The 15,246-nt window shown below is 49.9% G+C and overlaps 1 protein-coding gene across 1 annotated transcript in view; it reads left to right on the plus strand.

The window, feature by feature from the left end:
- LOC133130269 (DENN domain-containing protein 4C-like) overlaps positions 1-14,857 on the plus strand; it is a 41,781-nt gene extending 26,924 nt beyond the window's left edge. Inside the window, exons 21-31 of the mRNA XM_061244720.1 lie at positions 1-467; positions 1,802-1,925; positions 3,675-3,781; positions 4,302-4,477; positions 5,482-5,664; positions 6,260-6,440; positions 7,328-7,576; positions 8,075-8,192; positions 8,805-8,958; positions 9,502-9,566; positions 11,971-14,857. The exon at positions 1-467 is cut by the window's left edge and continues 393 nt beyond it. Of these exons, the coding sequence (XP_061100704.1) occupies positions 1-467; positions 1,802-1,925; positions 3,675-3,781; positions 4,302-4,477; positions 5,482-5,664; positions 6,260-6,440; positions 7,328-7,576; positions 8,075-8,192; positions 8,805-8,958; positions 9,502-9,566; positions 11,971-12,107 (1,961 nt within the window). The 3' untranslated portion in view covers positions 12,108-14,857. The remainder of the gene's footprint in view (positions 468-1,801; positions 1,926-3,674; positions 3,782-4,301; positions 4,478-5,481; positions 5,665-6,259; positions 6,441-7,327; positions 7,577-8,074; positions 8,193-8,804; positions 8,959-9,501; positions 9,567-11,970) is intronic.
- The last annotated feature ends 389 nt before the right edge of the window (positions 14,858-15,246 follow it).

A 15,246-nucleotide genomic window follows, 5' to 3' on the forward strand; every position in this document is an offset into this window, starting at 1 on the left:
GCCCCCTGGGGCCCAAGTCCTTCAGCGTGGAGCTGCACCAGCAGGGGGCGCCGGCGAGGGGCGAGGACGAGGCGAAGCTCGCCGAGAGACGATCCAGCCTCCCCACCAGCCCCAGGTCGCCTAGCGACGAGGCGGCCAATCGCAGCCCGGGCGTGGCCCGCTCCAGCACCTTCCAGGCCCCGCCGCCGCCGGGCCGCAGCCCCGCCAAGAACCGGCGGTCCTACTCGCTCACCGCGCTGGTGCGCTCCTCCCCCCGGGAGTCCCTGGGGAACCTGGGCTCCCTCATCGGGTCACTCTCCGGCCTGCGCGTGGAGCAGCTCCTGGCCAAGCCCAAAATGGACCAGCTGCTGACCGGGCCCAAGATGGACGCCCTGAAATCCGGCATGAAGCAGGCCGCCAACGTCGCCAGCAAGATGTGGGGCGCCGTGGCCTCGGCCTACGCCTACTCCGACGACGAGGAGGAGGAGGTGAGTCGCTCGGGGGGAAAAGGGTGCAAAATCACCAACCAAGCCAATAGGCCTCAGAAGTTACGATTTTTGACTCTTCCAGATCAAAAACTGGGGCTGGTTGTTGGGGCTTTGTGATGTCCTGGGTTCTGGAGTGAGGTGTTGTAGGTGATGGGTTTGGGAGTAGGGTGTTGTAGGTGATGGGTTTGGGAGTGAGGTGTTGTAGGTGATGGGTTTGGGAGTGGGGTGTTGTAGGTGATGGGTTTGGGAGTGGGGTGTTGTAGGTGATGGGTTTGGGAGTGGGGTGTTGTAGGTGATGGGTTTGGGAGTGGGGTGTTGTAGGTGATGGGTTTGGGAGTGGGGTGTTGTAGGTGATGGGTTTGGGAGTGGGGTGTTGTAGGTGATGGGTTTGGGAGTAGGGTGTTGTAGGTGATGGGTTTGGGAGTGGGGTGTTGTAGGTGATGGGTTTGGGAGTAGGGTGTTGTAGGTGATGGGTTTGGGAGTGGGGTGTTGTAGGTGATGGGTTTGGGAGTGGGGTGTTGTAGGTGATGGGTTTGGGAGTGGGGTGTTGTAGGTGATGGGTTTGGGAGTGGGGTGTTGTAGGTGATGGGTTTGGGAGTGGGGTGTTGTAGGTGATGGGTTTGGGAGTAGGGTGTTGTAGGTGATGGGTTTGGGAGTGGGGTGTTGTAGGTGATGGGTTTGGGAGTGGGGTGTTGTAGGTGATGGGTTTGGGAGTGGGGTGTTGTAGGTGATGGGTTTGGGAGTGGGGTGTTGTAGGTGATGGGTTTGGGAGTAGGGTGTTGTAGGTGATGGGTTTGGGAGTGGGGTGTTGTAGGTGATGGGTTTGGGAGTAGGGTGTTGTAGGTGATGGGTTTGGGAGTGGGGTGTTGTAGGTGATGGGTTTGGGAGTGGGGTGTTGTAGGTGATGGGTTTGGGAGTGGGGTGTTGTAGGTGATGGGTTTGGGAGTGGGGTGTTGTAGGTGATGGGTTTGGGAGTGGGGTGTTGTAGGTGATGGGTTTGGGAGTAGGGTGTTGTAGGTGATGGGTTTGGGAGTGGGGTGTTGTAGGTGATGGGTTTGGGAGTGGGGTGTTGTAGGTGATGGGTTTGGGAGTAGGTGTTGTAGGTGATGGGTTTGGGAGTAGGGTGTTGTAGGTGATGGGTTTGGGAGTGGGGTGTTGTAGGTGATGGGTTTGGGAGTGGGGTGTTGTAGGTGATGGGTTTGGGAGTGGGGTGTTGTAGGTGATGGGTTTGGGAGTAGGTGTTGTAGGTGATGGGTTTGGGAGTAGGGTGTTGTAGGTGATGGGTTTGGGAGTAGGTGTTGTAGGTAAAGTCCTGGTGTCTCTCTCTCTCTCAGGAGGATGGTGAGGGTAGGGGGCTGCCCCACTCAGAGGAGACAGAAGGCCCCAGGGCCCTGCCTCCCGGTTTGGGCTCCAACCGCCTCAACCACAGCTGCACCAGCCTGGAGAGCAGCAACAGCAGTGAGTACAGATACACTATACACACTATACACTATACACACTGTACACTATACACACTATACACTATACACACTATATACGCTATACACTATACACCCTATACACACAATATACGCTATACACACTATACACACTATATACGCTATACACTATACACCCTATACACACTATATACGCTATACACTATACACCCTATACACACAATATACGCTATACACACTATACGCACTATACACTATACACACTGTACACACTATACACTATACACACTATATACGCTATACACTATACACCATATACACACAATATACGCTATATACACTATACACTGTACACACTATACACTATACACACTATACACACTATATACGCTATACACACACTATACACTATACACACTATATACACTATACACCCTATACACACAATATACGCTATACACACTATACACTATACACACTATACACACTATACACCCTATACACACAATATACACTATACACACTATACACACTATACACACTATACGCTATACACACTATATACGCTATACACTATACACCCTATACACACAATATACGCTTTACACACTATACACTATACACACTATATACGCTATACACACTATACACACTATATACGCTATACACACTATACACTATACACACTCTACACACTATACACCCTATGCACACAATATACGTTATACACACTATACACACACAATATACACTATACACACTATACACTATACACACAATATATATGCTATGCACTTAATATACGTTATACACACTTTACACTATACACACTATACACCCTATACAGTATACACACACTATACACACTATGCACACTATATACGCTATACACACACTATACACACTATACACTATACACACAATATATATGCTATACACACTATACACCCTATACAGTATACACACACTATACACTATACACACAATATACGTTATACACACTATACACACACGGTATACACTATACACACTATACATTATACACACAATATATGCTATACACACTATACACTATACACACAATATATATGCTATACACATAATATATGTTATACACACTATACACTATACACACAATATATATGCTATACACACTATACACCCTATCCAGTATACACACAATATACACTATACACACTATACACACACTATACACACAATATACGCTATACACACTACACACACAATATACGCTATACACACTACAAACTATACACTATACACACTATACACTATACACACTATACACTATAGACACAATATATATGCTATACACACTATACACCCTATACAGTATACATACAATATACATTATACACACTTTACACTATACACACAATATACGCTATACACACTATACAAACTATACACTATACACACAATATATATGCTATACACACTATACACCCTATCCACTATACAGTATACACACAATATACGCTATACACACAATATACGCTATACACACTATACAAACTATACAAACTGTACACTATACACACACGCTATACACTATACACACAATATAAACAATATACACTATACACACACACGCACGGTTCACACACATACACGCTATACACACACTACACTCAGACACTACACATACACACACTATAGACACACACAGTACACACACACTATACATACACACACACACATACACATAGTCAGACATATACTGTTTTGACACTGACTGTGTTTGCAGGTGTGAATCCGGGTCACTCAGGGAGGGGGGCGGAGTCTGAGAGGTGGGAGCAGAGCTCCTCTCTCCACGCCAGCTCCTCCAGCCTCAACCACAACTTCGCCCTGGAGGTGAGCACAGCACCCCCTGCTGCTGGGAGTGCACATAACACCCTTTACTGAGTCACTGAATCACAGCTAAAGCCCCTTTACTGAGTCACTGAATCACAGCTAAAGCCCCTTTACTGAGTCACTGAATCACAGCTAAAGCAGGGCTCTGAGAACCCAGGTCCTGGGGAGACCCGCGGGCTGTGCTGGCTTTTGTTGTTACTCAGCACTTGGTTTGATCAGTGCAAGCAGTTGATTACACAGTCTGACTCGCCTCAAATTGTTTCTTGGCCGGGTCTGAATTGCTCGCTGATTTTAAGGTGAAAACAAAACCAGCCACACCCTGCCTGCGGCTCTCTAAGACCTAAAGGCTTCGTTACACGACAGCAATTTAGCCGATGATTTTATTCAAAGCAGCTCACAGTTGATTTGACTGAGCAGGGGACAATCCCCCCTGGAGCGACGTGGCCTCGCTCGAGGGCCCAGCGGCTGTGCGGATCTCGCGGTGGCTGCACTGGGGCTTGAGCCCTCCGGCTTCCCGTAGGTGCTGATGTCCAGCTGCTCCCAGTGCCGCTCCTGCGAGGCTCTGGTGTACGACGAGGAGATCATGGCGGGCTGGACGCCCGACGACTCCAACCTGAACACCTCCTGCCCCTTCTGCAAGAACACCTTCCTGCCCCTGCTGCACGCCGAGTTCAGGGACCTGAGGGGCCAGCCTGGGTCAGCCTCCTCCAGCGCCGCCCGCCAACGCTGCCACAACGCTCACACAATGCTCTGACAACGCTCACATAACGCTCTGACAACACTCACACAACGCTGCCACAACGCTGCCACAACACTCTGACAACGCTCACACAACGCTGCCACAACGCTGCCACAACGCTCACACAACGCTCCCACAACACTCACACAACACTCTGACAACATTCACACAACCCTCTCACAATGCTCTGACAACGCTCACATAACGCTCCCACAACACTCACACAACACTCTGACAACATTCACACAACCCTCTCACAATGCTCACACAATGCTCCCACAACGCTCTGACAATGCTGCCACAACGCTCACACAACGCTCTGACAACGCTCACACAATGCTCACACAATGCTCCCACAACGCTCTAACAAGGCTCCCACAACACTCACACAACACTCCCACAACACTCACACAACACTCTGACAACATTCACACAACGCTCTCACAATGCCCACACAGCGCTATGACAAGATTCAAACAACACTCACACAACACTCCCACAACATTCACACAACACTCTGACAACGTTCACACAACGCTCTCACAATGCCCACACAGCGCTATGACAAGATTCAAACAACACTCACACAACACTCCCACAACATTCACACAACACTCTGACAACGTTCACACAACGCTCTCACAATGCTCTGACAACGCTCACATAACGCTCTGACAACACATACAACACTCTGACAACGCTCACATAACGCTCTGACAACATTCACACAACACTCCCATAACAGTAGAGCATCTCTCACACAACAGTAGAGCGATGCTCACACAATGCTCTGACAACATTCACTCAACGCTGACACAACATTCACACAGCGCTCTGACAAGATTCAAACAACGCCCACACAACGCTCCCACAACACATTGATTTCTGCTCGCACTAAGTTCTGCCCTTAAAGGTGTTGGAGGCAGAAGGGTAAACAAGATGGCGTCTCCTCTCCCCTCAGCGTCCTGCTTCAGCCCAGCAGGTCAGGTGACAGTATCCATAGCAACAGCGCTCCCCTGCCATCAGAGTCAGCTGACCAGAAGGACGAGGCCTCTGCGGTGGTTGCTGACCTCATCAATTTTGAGGAGCCCCCGTCGGAGGGCCCGACAGGGGCCCCTGGGGGCCCGGGCGCCCTGCAGAAGGGGTGAGCTCACGGCCTTATTTCTGACTTTCCAGGAAGTGATCTAGAATCAGTTTGGACAACACTTTGATTGGAGATACGTCACGTGCTAGCATGAGCCGTAAGGCGTGTAGAAACGCATGGTAGCAACAGTTAGCAAAATGTTCCATTCATTGTGAATGGCTGTGCTATGGGCTGTGGGTCATTTTGCTACATAAAGAATGGAAATCAATTGGGGACTTACTCAAACCCTGATTAAGACCACTGTAAATCGGGGTCAGCTTATGGCCTTATTGGTGATCTAGGATCAGTTTGGCCGGCACTAGTAATACATACGTTTTGGATAAATGATGAAAAAACCTTGAGTTCTAAAGAAATACATTTATTAAAATTGTATTTATTTGTTGCCCCAATGGCTGGTTATTCCCCTTATGTGGTTAAAGCCAAACACGTGTATTTCTTTAGAACTCAAGGTTTTTCCGTATTTTTGCATATCAGTTGCCTGTTTGGGAACCAGCCCTCATCGACTTGTTGTGTTATGAGTTGTGTTATGAAGCAGCCTAATGGCGGATCAGGGTGGTGACTGTGTTTTGGGCCCCCCCCTCCCTCCCTCCCTCAGGCCCAGTCGGGACCCCCAGCTGCTGAATTGGGGCGCCCCCCTGACCCGCAGCAACAGCATGAGTGACTCTCTGCAGCGGCGGGGCTCCCCCCAGGGGCCCTCCCCCCAGGGCCCCTCCGCCCAGGGGCCCTCCCGCGGGGTGTCCACCACCAGCCTGCCCTGCAGCCTGCAGGGGGCGCCGGTGAGCACAGCAAACACACGCCGCCCTGATATCACGGCAGGGTGCTAAAGTTCAACAGCAAACACACGCCGCCCTGATGTCACGGCAGGGTGCTAAAGTTCAACAGCAAACACACGCCGCCCTGATGTCACAGCAGGGTGCTAAAGTTCAACAGCAAACACACGCCGCCCTGATATCACAGCAGGGTGCTAACAACTCAATGCATTCAAACTTTCACCTGTCAACCAGGACAGTTAGCTGATGTCTGCCAACTTATTCAAACTTTTTTCTGTTGCCCGTGAATGTTAGCTAACTTTCACACGCATATACAAACTTTTTTCTGTTGGCCACAAATTTTAGCTAACTTTTGAAACATTAGCAAACATGTTGAAACATTTTTCTGTTTGCCAACAGTTTGAGGCATGTCATGGTTGCCAATGGGGAAGACGCTGAGAGAACAAAAAGTTGACAATCATTTGACCATTATATTACACTTTAATCAATATAATATTTGTTCTTGCCTTTTAAAATCAGGTAAACAGCTAGCATTATTAGACCTGAGTTGCATTCATTTGTATTAAAAAGCCGTTGGTTGAAAACTAAATGGAATGTTCATTTTAATCGGCCAACAGTAACTGTTTGCTGGAAATGTAGTTCAGCGCAAACACTCAGCGATCTCGAACGCACATCCCATCTGTATAGAGTGCACACGAGAGTACAGAGGGTACACGATGGTGGAAACTTCACTTGGGCCGATCAGTACTCGTCTAGGATCAGCGAGACGGGGGATGTTCCTGAGGTCTTACGTTTACGTTTTTGTCATTTGGCAGACGCTTTTAATCCAAAGCGGCGACTTACAAGTGCACAGGTTCTACCACAGGTCTTGAGGTCCTGCCGTGTTTACCCAGGATGCCGCGGGGCAGAGGAGGCCCAACCCCCAGCCGGTGTCGGTGCCGTACCTGAGTCCCCTGGTTCTGCGCAAGGAGCTGGAGTCGCTGCTGGAGAACGAGGGCGGCCAGGTGGTCTGCACCCACACCTTCCTCAGCCAGCACCCCATCCTCTTCTGGAACCTCCTGTGGTACTTCCGCCGGCTCGACCTTCCCAGCGACCTGCCGGGCCTGATCCTCACCTCAGAGCACTGCAACGGCGGCGTGCAGGTCAGCAGCACGTGTCCACCGCCCCCTGGGGGCCGGAGGGGTACTGCAGTTCAGTGTTTGGAAAGTCCGATATTTCACTTCTTGGATTAATGTGATGATGTCGGGTTGTTTTATGTTTAGTGGACTGATTTAGTGCATTGTAACACACTTATTCTGCTCTATGTGCAGCAGACCTGGGTGAAATTAATTACTAAAAGTACTTAAGCCCTTTAGACACAAGTAAAGTATCCCTGTAGATGACAGGAACTTAAAAAAAGAAACACCTAATGTGACTGGATATTGTGGTTTTGGGGGCCACTTCTTCAGTGTGAATCTACGTTGTGGTTTCCCGGAAATATCGCTGAAAATGTCTCAGGTAGCTACAGGAGCATTTTAAAAGGGCACAATGCTGATCCCTCCAGTATTTGATCCAGGAGGGATTAGCAGTTTGGGGCTGTGACCCGGGTGGATTGTGATTGGCTGCCAGGTGTGATGTGATGTGTACCTGCTCCCCTGCAGCTGCCTCTGACGCAGCTGTCCCAGGACAGTAAGCAGGTGTACGTGCAGCTCCTGTGGGACAACATCAACCTGCACCAGGAGGCGGGGCAGCCCCTCTACCTGCTGTGGAGGACGTTCTGTGAGTGCTGGTGCAGGCAGACATGACAGCCCTTCTGCCTTCTCACTTAACCTTACATTTACATCACATTACATTACATTACATTACATTACATTACATTACATGACATGACATTACATTACATTACATTACATTATTGGCATTTGTCAGACGCTCTTATCCAGAGCGACGTACAGTTGATTAGACCAAGCAGGAGACAATCCTCCCCTGGAGCAATGCAGGGTTAAGGGCCTTGCTCAAGGGCTCAACGGCTGTGCGGATCTTATTGTGGCTAACACCGGGATTAGAACCCCCGACCTTGCCTGTCCCAGACATTTACCTTAACCACTACGCTACAGGCCGCCCCATTACATTTGTGTGCAGCCTAAAGGCTAAACGTACATGACTGGGACCCACAAGGATGGTGGGTTCAAGCCCTGGCGTAGCGATGATAAGATCCGCACAGCCGTTGGGCCCTTGAGCAAGGCCCTTAACCCCCGCTTTGCTCCAGGGTGGATTGTCCCCTGCTTAGTCTAATCAACTGTACGTGGCTTTGGATAAATGCATCAGCTAGATAACTGTAATGTAACGTAACGTAACGTAATGTAATGTAATGTAACGTGTGCGTTCCAGTGCAGAAGAAAGGGCTGCTAGCTCCCACAGATCACCGGGAGACCAGAGACCTGCTGAACGGCGTCGTGGGAAACATCCAGAAGAGCCGCGTTCAGGAACCCATTAGCCTGCTCATACAGGAGGTCCAAAAGAACCCCGGCGCCAAACGCCAGAGGTACCGGACCCCCGACCCTGTACCCGACCCGGTCCCTCCTGCCCCCTGCTTTTCACTCAGCCATAGCCACGCCCAAATATAACGCCTCAGTTACTCGCACACATACGCAGAGCCCAATCATTTACGCATTAATGCAGAACTATTTTTTGATATCGCCTGGACTCAACTGTGTCCTCGCAAGCAGAAGTTGATCCGCGAAAGCACAGCAGTGTTCTGGGGTAAAGTGTCAGTGTCTTCTTCATAGTCTGACATTGTGGGCTAAAGGAGTTCCTATATTGTCTCGGCACATTTTTGCTAAGTAAAGCTCACAGCTGGCCAACGCGTACCCTTTCCTGTTTCGATACGCAAGCCAGACAGCTGGCTAAAACACTGAGCGAAAACAAATGGCGCTTTGCCCCAGAATACTGCTGTGCTTCGACAATCAACTTCTGCTTGTGAGGACACAGTTGAGTCCAGGCGGTATAAGAAATAGTTCTGCATTAAAATGTGCATTCCTGGGCTCCGCTGATGTTTGAGAGTAACTGCCATTTTTGTGTTGTGCAGGAGTATCTACAGAGAGATCCTCTTCCTGTCCCTGGTAGCTCTGGGGAGGGAGTACATCGACATCGGTGAGTAGCCTAACTGCGCACGGTTTGCCTCAGAGCAGTGTGGTGTAGCACAGACGAACATGGGTTCCACCAGAATTTAACGTCTGTTCAATGGTTTATGATTATGGTTGCTTATTGGCTATCAGATAAGAACACAACTTCGCTGTGTTCGGAAGATCGTGTTAGCTTACGACGTTCCGAACACCTATTCACGATGTTCCCAACAGCACCTACTACAGTTTTGCTGCTCTGTTATGCAGACAAATCTCTATTAAATCTTTATCTGGTTCATCTTAACATTAATGAAAAACTGATATTGTCTATAAAAAACGATGTGTGCGTGTGTGAACACTTTTGGCTGAGCCGTATGAGCCAGATCGCAGTCTCTGGTTAGCAACAGCTTCTCCACTACAATATCACAGTGGATCGCCATTACCATGTCAATGCTCGCTGAAACGGACAGCGTAAGTGACTCGTACCAAGCTTTATGACAACGGGAGGAATTAGACTTTACACACACACACACACACACACACACACACAGACCAAAGCTGATCTGGAAGTAATTTTGTATTTCTTTGTCGTGAAATTTGAACTGTTCGGAACATGGGGAGCTAACTGGGCGTTTGGAACACGCTGAGTTTAGGTTAGCGGTAGGGAACTGGGTCTGGCTGAGTCTAGGTTAGCGGTAGGGAACTGGGTCTGGCTGAGTCTAGGTTAGCGGTAGGGAACTGGGTCTGGCTGAGTTTAGGTTAGCGGTAGGGAGCTGGGCCTGGCTGAGTTTAGGTTAGCGGTAGGGAGCTGGGCCTGGCTGAGTTCAGGTTAGCGGTAGGGAACTGGGTCTGGCTGAGTTTAGGTTAGCGGTAGGGAACTGGGCCTGGCTGAGTTTAGGTTAGCGGTAGGGAACTGGGCCTGGCTGAGTTTAGGTTAGCGGTAGGGAACTGGGCCTGGCTGAGTTTAGGTTAGCGGTAGGGAACTGGGCCTGGCACTCCCTTGGAGGGGCAGTGCTGTTTCTCCACTATCTTCACATTGATGTTGTTTGCACAGATTTTAGACAGTCTGATGTGGTCTCACTCTGGTGCTACAGTGCGGTCTCTCTCACTCTGGTGCTACAGTGCGGTCTCTCTCTGGTGCTACAGTGTGGTCTCTCTCACTCTGGTGCTACAGTGCGGTCTCTCTCTCTCTGGTGCTACAGTGTGGTCTCTCTCACTCTGGTGCTACAGTGCGGTCTCTCTCTGGTGCTACAGTGTGGTGTCTCTCACTCTGGTGCTACAGTGTGGTCTCTCTCACTCTGGTGCTACAGTGCGGTCTCTCTCTCTCTGGTGCTACAGTGTGGTCTCTCTCACTCTGGTGCTACAGTGCGGTCTCTCTCTGGTGCTACAGTGTGGTGTCTCTCACTCTGGTGCTACAGTGTGGTCTCTCTCACTCTGGTGCTACAGTGCGGTCTCTCTCTGGTGCTACAGTGTGGTCTCTCTCACTCTGGTGCTACAGTGTGGTCTCTCTCACTCTGGTGCTACAGTGCGGTCTCTCTCTGGTGCTACAGTGTGGTCTCTCTCACTCTGGTGCTACAGTGTGGTCTCTCTCACTCTGGTGCTACAGTGCGGTCTCTCTCTGGTGCTACAGTGTGGTCTCTCTCTCTCTGGTGCTACAGTGTGGTCTCTCTCTCTGGTGCTACAGTGTGGTCTCTCTCACTCTGGTGCTACAGTGCGGTCTCTCTCTGGTGCTACAGTGTGATCTCTCTCTCTCTCTGGTGCTACAGTGTGGTCTCTCTCTCTGGTGCTACAGTGTGGTCTCTCTCACTCTGGTGCTACAGTGTGGTCTCTCTCTGGTGCTACAGTGTGGTCTCTCTCTCTCTGGTGCTACAGTGTGGTCTCTCTCTCTCTGGTGCTACAGTGTGGTCTCTCTCTCTCTGGTGCTACAGTGTGGTCTCTCTCTTTGGTGCTACAGTGTGGTCTCTCTCTCTGGTGCTACAGTGTGGTCTCTCTCTCTCTGGTGCTACAGTGCGGTCTCTCTCTGGTGCTACAGTGTGGTCTCTCTCTCTGGTGCTACAGTGTGGTCTCTCTCTCTGGTGCTACAGTGTGGTCTCTCTCTCTCTGGTGCTACAGTGCGGTCTCTCTCTCTGGTGCTACAGTGTGGTCTCTCTCTCTCTGGTGCTACAGTGTGGTCTCTCTCTCTCTGGTGCTACAGTGTGGTCTCTCTCTCTGGTGCTAGTGTGGTCTCTCTCTCTCTGGTGCTACAGTGTGGTCTCTCTCTCTGGTGCTACAGTGCGGTCTCTCTCTCTCTGGTGCTACAGTGTGGTCTCTCTCTCTGGTGCTACAGTGCGGTCTCTCTCTCTCTGGTGCTACAGTGCGGTCTCTCTGGTGCCACAGTGCGGTCTCTCTCTCACTCTGGTGTTACAGTGCAGTCTCTCTCTCTGTTATTGCAGAGGCCTTTGACCGTGAGTACAGAGAGGCCTTTGAAGAGCTGAGCCCTGAGGAGCGCGAGGTCCTCTCCCCCATCGACCGGCCCCCGAGCCCCAGCGTGCAGTGGTGCCGCAAGTGCTTCGGCACGCCTGTCATCTGACAGCGCCCCCTGCAGGACTGGAGGAGTACAGCGCCACCTGCAGTCCTGGAGTACAGCGCCCTCTGCAGGACTGGAGGAGTACTGTCCTGTCCTGGTGGATGCTGAGTCGTAGGAGAAAGGCGTACTTTCACGCCGTGAAGCTCTCTGACACTCACGTCCACTTTTTCTCAGCCTCATTCCGCTGTTCTGCCTGCCTTAACTCAGTTTTATATTGTGTCCTAAACTCCAGAAGTCCCATGCCGTCAGGGAGCGGGGGAGAGTTTTGTTCTTTTTTGCTTCTGAAGCCAGCCTTGAAACGCAGAACACAACATTCCTGACGTGTGGAGTCATTAAAGACGGTCGGTTAGAGTAATTTAAGAAATTGAGAAAGAGTCTCGGGTTAGTGTCGTATGCACATTATGGAGTGTGAGTGTCCATTACTGCCCCCTGGTGGCTCAGCGTAGCATTGACGGCGAGTGTAATGCCTGCACAGCCCAGAAAGCTTCGTTCTGAAGGTCTCAAAAAGGCACTCTGCAGACCTTTTTATCTCATGACCTGTACGTACTCATCACATGTATATAAAGAGACATTTTTAATTATACATTTTACCCATTTGCACTTTGGGGAACTGTTGATCGTGAGAGACCCTTTCGCCTGACCTTTGGTAAATACATTGTTTCTGCGAGCGATCGCACCAGTTTCAGTTTTAAAATGGCGGCCGCAACTGGGGTGGGACGGGGGGGTGGAGAGAGTGAGCAGGGTCGGGGTCGGGCCGTTTCATTTTGTTGAACAAGTTAGAACAATTTTAATTTGTTGGGAGGTCTGTAGCGATTGCTATCCCAGAGTTCCCTCATCCTGTAGCCGTGTTGGTGAGAGAATGGAAGGGGCGATGGCGGACAGGGAGTCGGGTGGCTCCCAGCTCCCTCACAGTCCTGAAGACTGCACTCATCTCTACTGTGAAAAAACAGGCCTGGCGCAGTGCCTTCGGCCCCCTGCAAGGGGAGCCTCGTCTAAATCTCCAGTTTATAAGTGGCTCTTTGATTGACGCCACACATCTCCATGTTACGTCGCATCTGTGCTCTGTAAATGGAGCAGGCTTTTCCCCCCCTCGCAGGTTTGTGACCAAACATGAATTCAGTAGCTGCAGCTGAGTAGCCTGTCCTTTAGTGTGTGTGTGTGTGTATGTGTGTATTTTAAAGGAGTATGCCAACATTTTGGGAAATAAACCTTTTTTCTGACTTACCCAGACTTAAGGCGAGATGTTCGATTTCATTTTCACTTCTGTGCATTCACTGGCTCGGGTTCCATGTTAAGCATACCGTGTTAGCTTAGCACTTGACTTGAAGCCGATAGGGGTCAGTAGCCTACCTCCATCAAAGTGAAGAAATACACCTGACCACATACTCCGAAGCTTGTCTTATTTGAAGAAAACATTTTTTAATGTTGTTTTCGGGGAAGTTAGACTGTTGGAACTATAACCGCTGAACTTTATGTATCCTTTTTGGCTAGCTTCTGAAGGTGCAGATCACTGCGCTCAACCAGCAGAAGACCGAGGGATACATGTGTGGTCAAGGTATATTTCCCCAAAATGTTGGTGTACTCCTTCAAATTATAAATGTTCCTGATATTGTGTAAAATTGTGTAAAACCCAGTTTCAGGTCTTGTGTTGTTATTGTGGCTCTTTCAGTGAAGACAACCCAAAGACGTTGCTGAGAATGCGCTTTTCCCATCAAGGAAAAACCACCACCGTGGTGCATGTGCTCCGACCTTTATTTTCATTTTTTGCAGATAAAATTGTACTGAAGATCATAAATGTCCATTTATCATGATTTGAGAATCGTAGGAGTTCCAACACTCCAAAGCAGCACAGATCTGAAATCACAGCTGGGATCAGTTTTGCTCTCTTAGCTCAGAGTGGAAACGGTTAGTGCTACTGATTGGCCAGACTGTCTTCCCACCAGGCTCCCAGGTGAAGGGAGGGTGAACACACCTGACTCCCAGGTAAAGGGAGGGTGGACACACCTGACTCCCAGGTAAAGGGAGGGTGGACACACCTGACTCCCAGGTGAAGGGAGGGTGAACACACCTGACTCCCAGGTAAAGGGAAGGTGAACACACCTGACTCCCAGGTAAAGGGAGGGTGAACACACCTGACTCCCAGGTAAAGGGAGGGTGAACACACCTGACTCCCAGGTAAAGGGAAGGTGAACACACCTGACTCCCAGGTAAAGGGAGGGTGAACACACCTGACTCCCAGGTAAAGGGAGGGTGAACACACCTGACTCCCAGGTAAAGGGAGGGTGAACACACCTGACTCCCAGGTAAAGGGAGGGTGGATAAACAGCCGTTCTCTGCCCTCATGCTGTGATTTGAGGAACATGGATGATCGATTCTTCCATGTACAAGCTCATTTGCGAAGCATAACCATGGTCCTGGAGAGCCAAATCCATTTCTGCATTCAATCCCAACATCTGCTCTTAAATGACCCTACAGTGATCAGACAGTGCAGCTACATAACTCTGGAGTACGACTGGCAGCTGAGGGTGTGCTTTTGTTAGCGGGCGACACCGTGAAGCCGGGTCAGTGTGCACAGCTGGGTAACGGGACCAGGAACCTTAAAAGCAGAAATGGATTCAGCTCTCCAGGAGCCGGATTCTCCAGCCAGTCTTGTTGAGTTGCAGATGGACGTGGCCCCCCTACCGCCCAATGGTTGGCGCTATACCAAACGCACGTAAACTGTGATGCAATAAATGTCCTGGTTTTTAAACTTACTAAGTAGCACTGGTTTTGTTCCATTTCATCAAGGTGAAAACACTTACATTTTCTGCCCCTCTCTTGGGTAATTACTGGAATGTTTCTGCCCTCCTGGGTAATAACGGGCCCCTCAGACTGAACTGAGACTGGACTCAACCCTGTAGCCCTGGTTGAGCGTACGCATAGTGAAGTCAGACGGTCCGATTCGCATGGAAGTGATCGTGTCATGATGCGTCTACCGAGCTTAGACCACCTCCTCTAGACGCTTCCCGTCTCCTTCATGTAACCGTTACCCAGGTTCGTTCAGGGATCCCCAAAATATTTGGCAACAAGGAGGCCGCGATAGTCAGTTCAGTATGAATTACCACTGTACCCCCACAGGCTGCCATCGTGGGAGTATTCACAG

The sequence above is a fragment of the Conger conger genome, chromosome 6, assembly GCF_963514075.1.
Source record: "Conger conger chromosome 6, fConCon1.1, whole genome shotgun sequence".
Taxonomy (NCBI): Eukaryota; Metazoa; Chordata; class Actinopteri; order Anguilliformes; family Congridae; genus Conger; species Conger conger.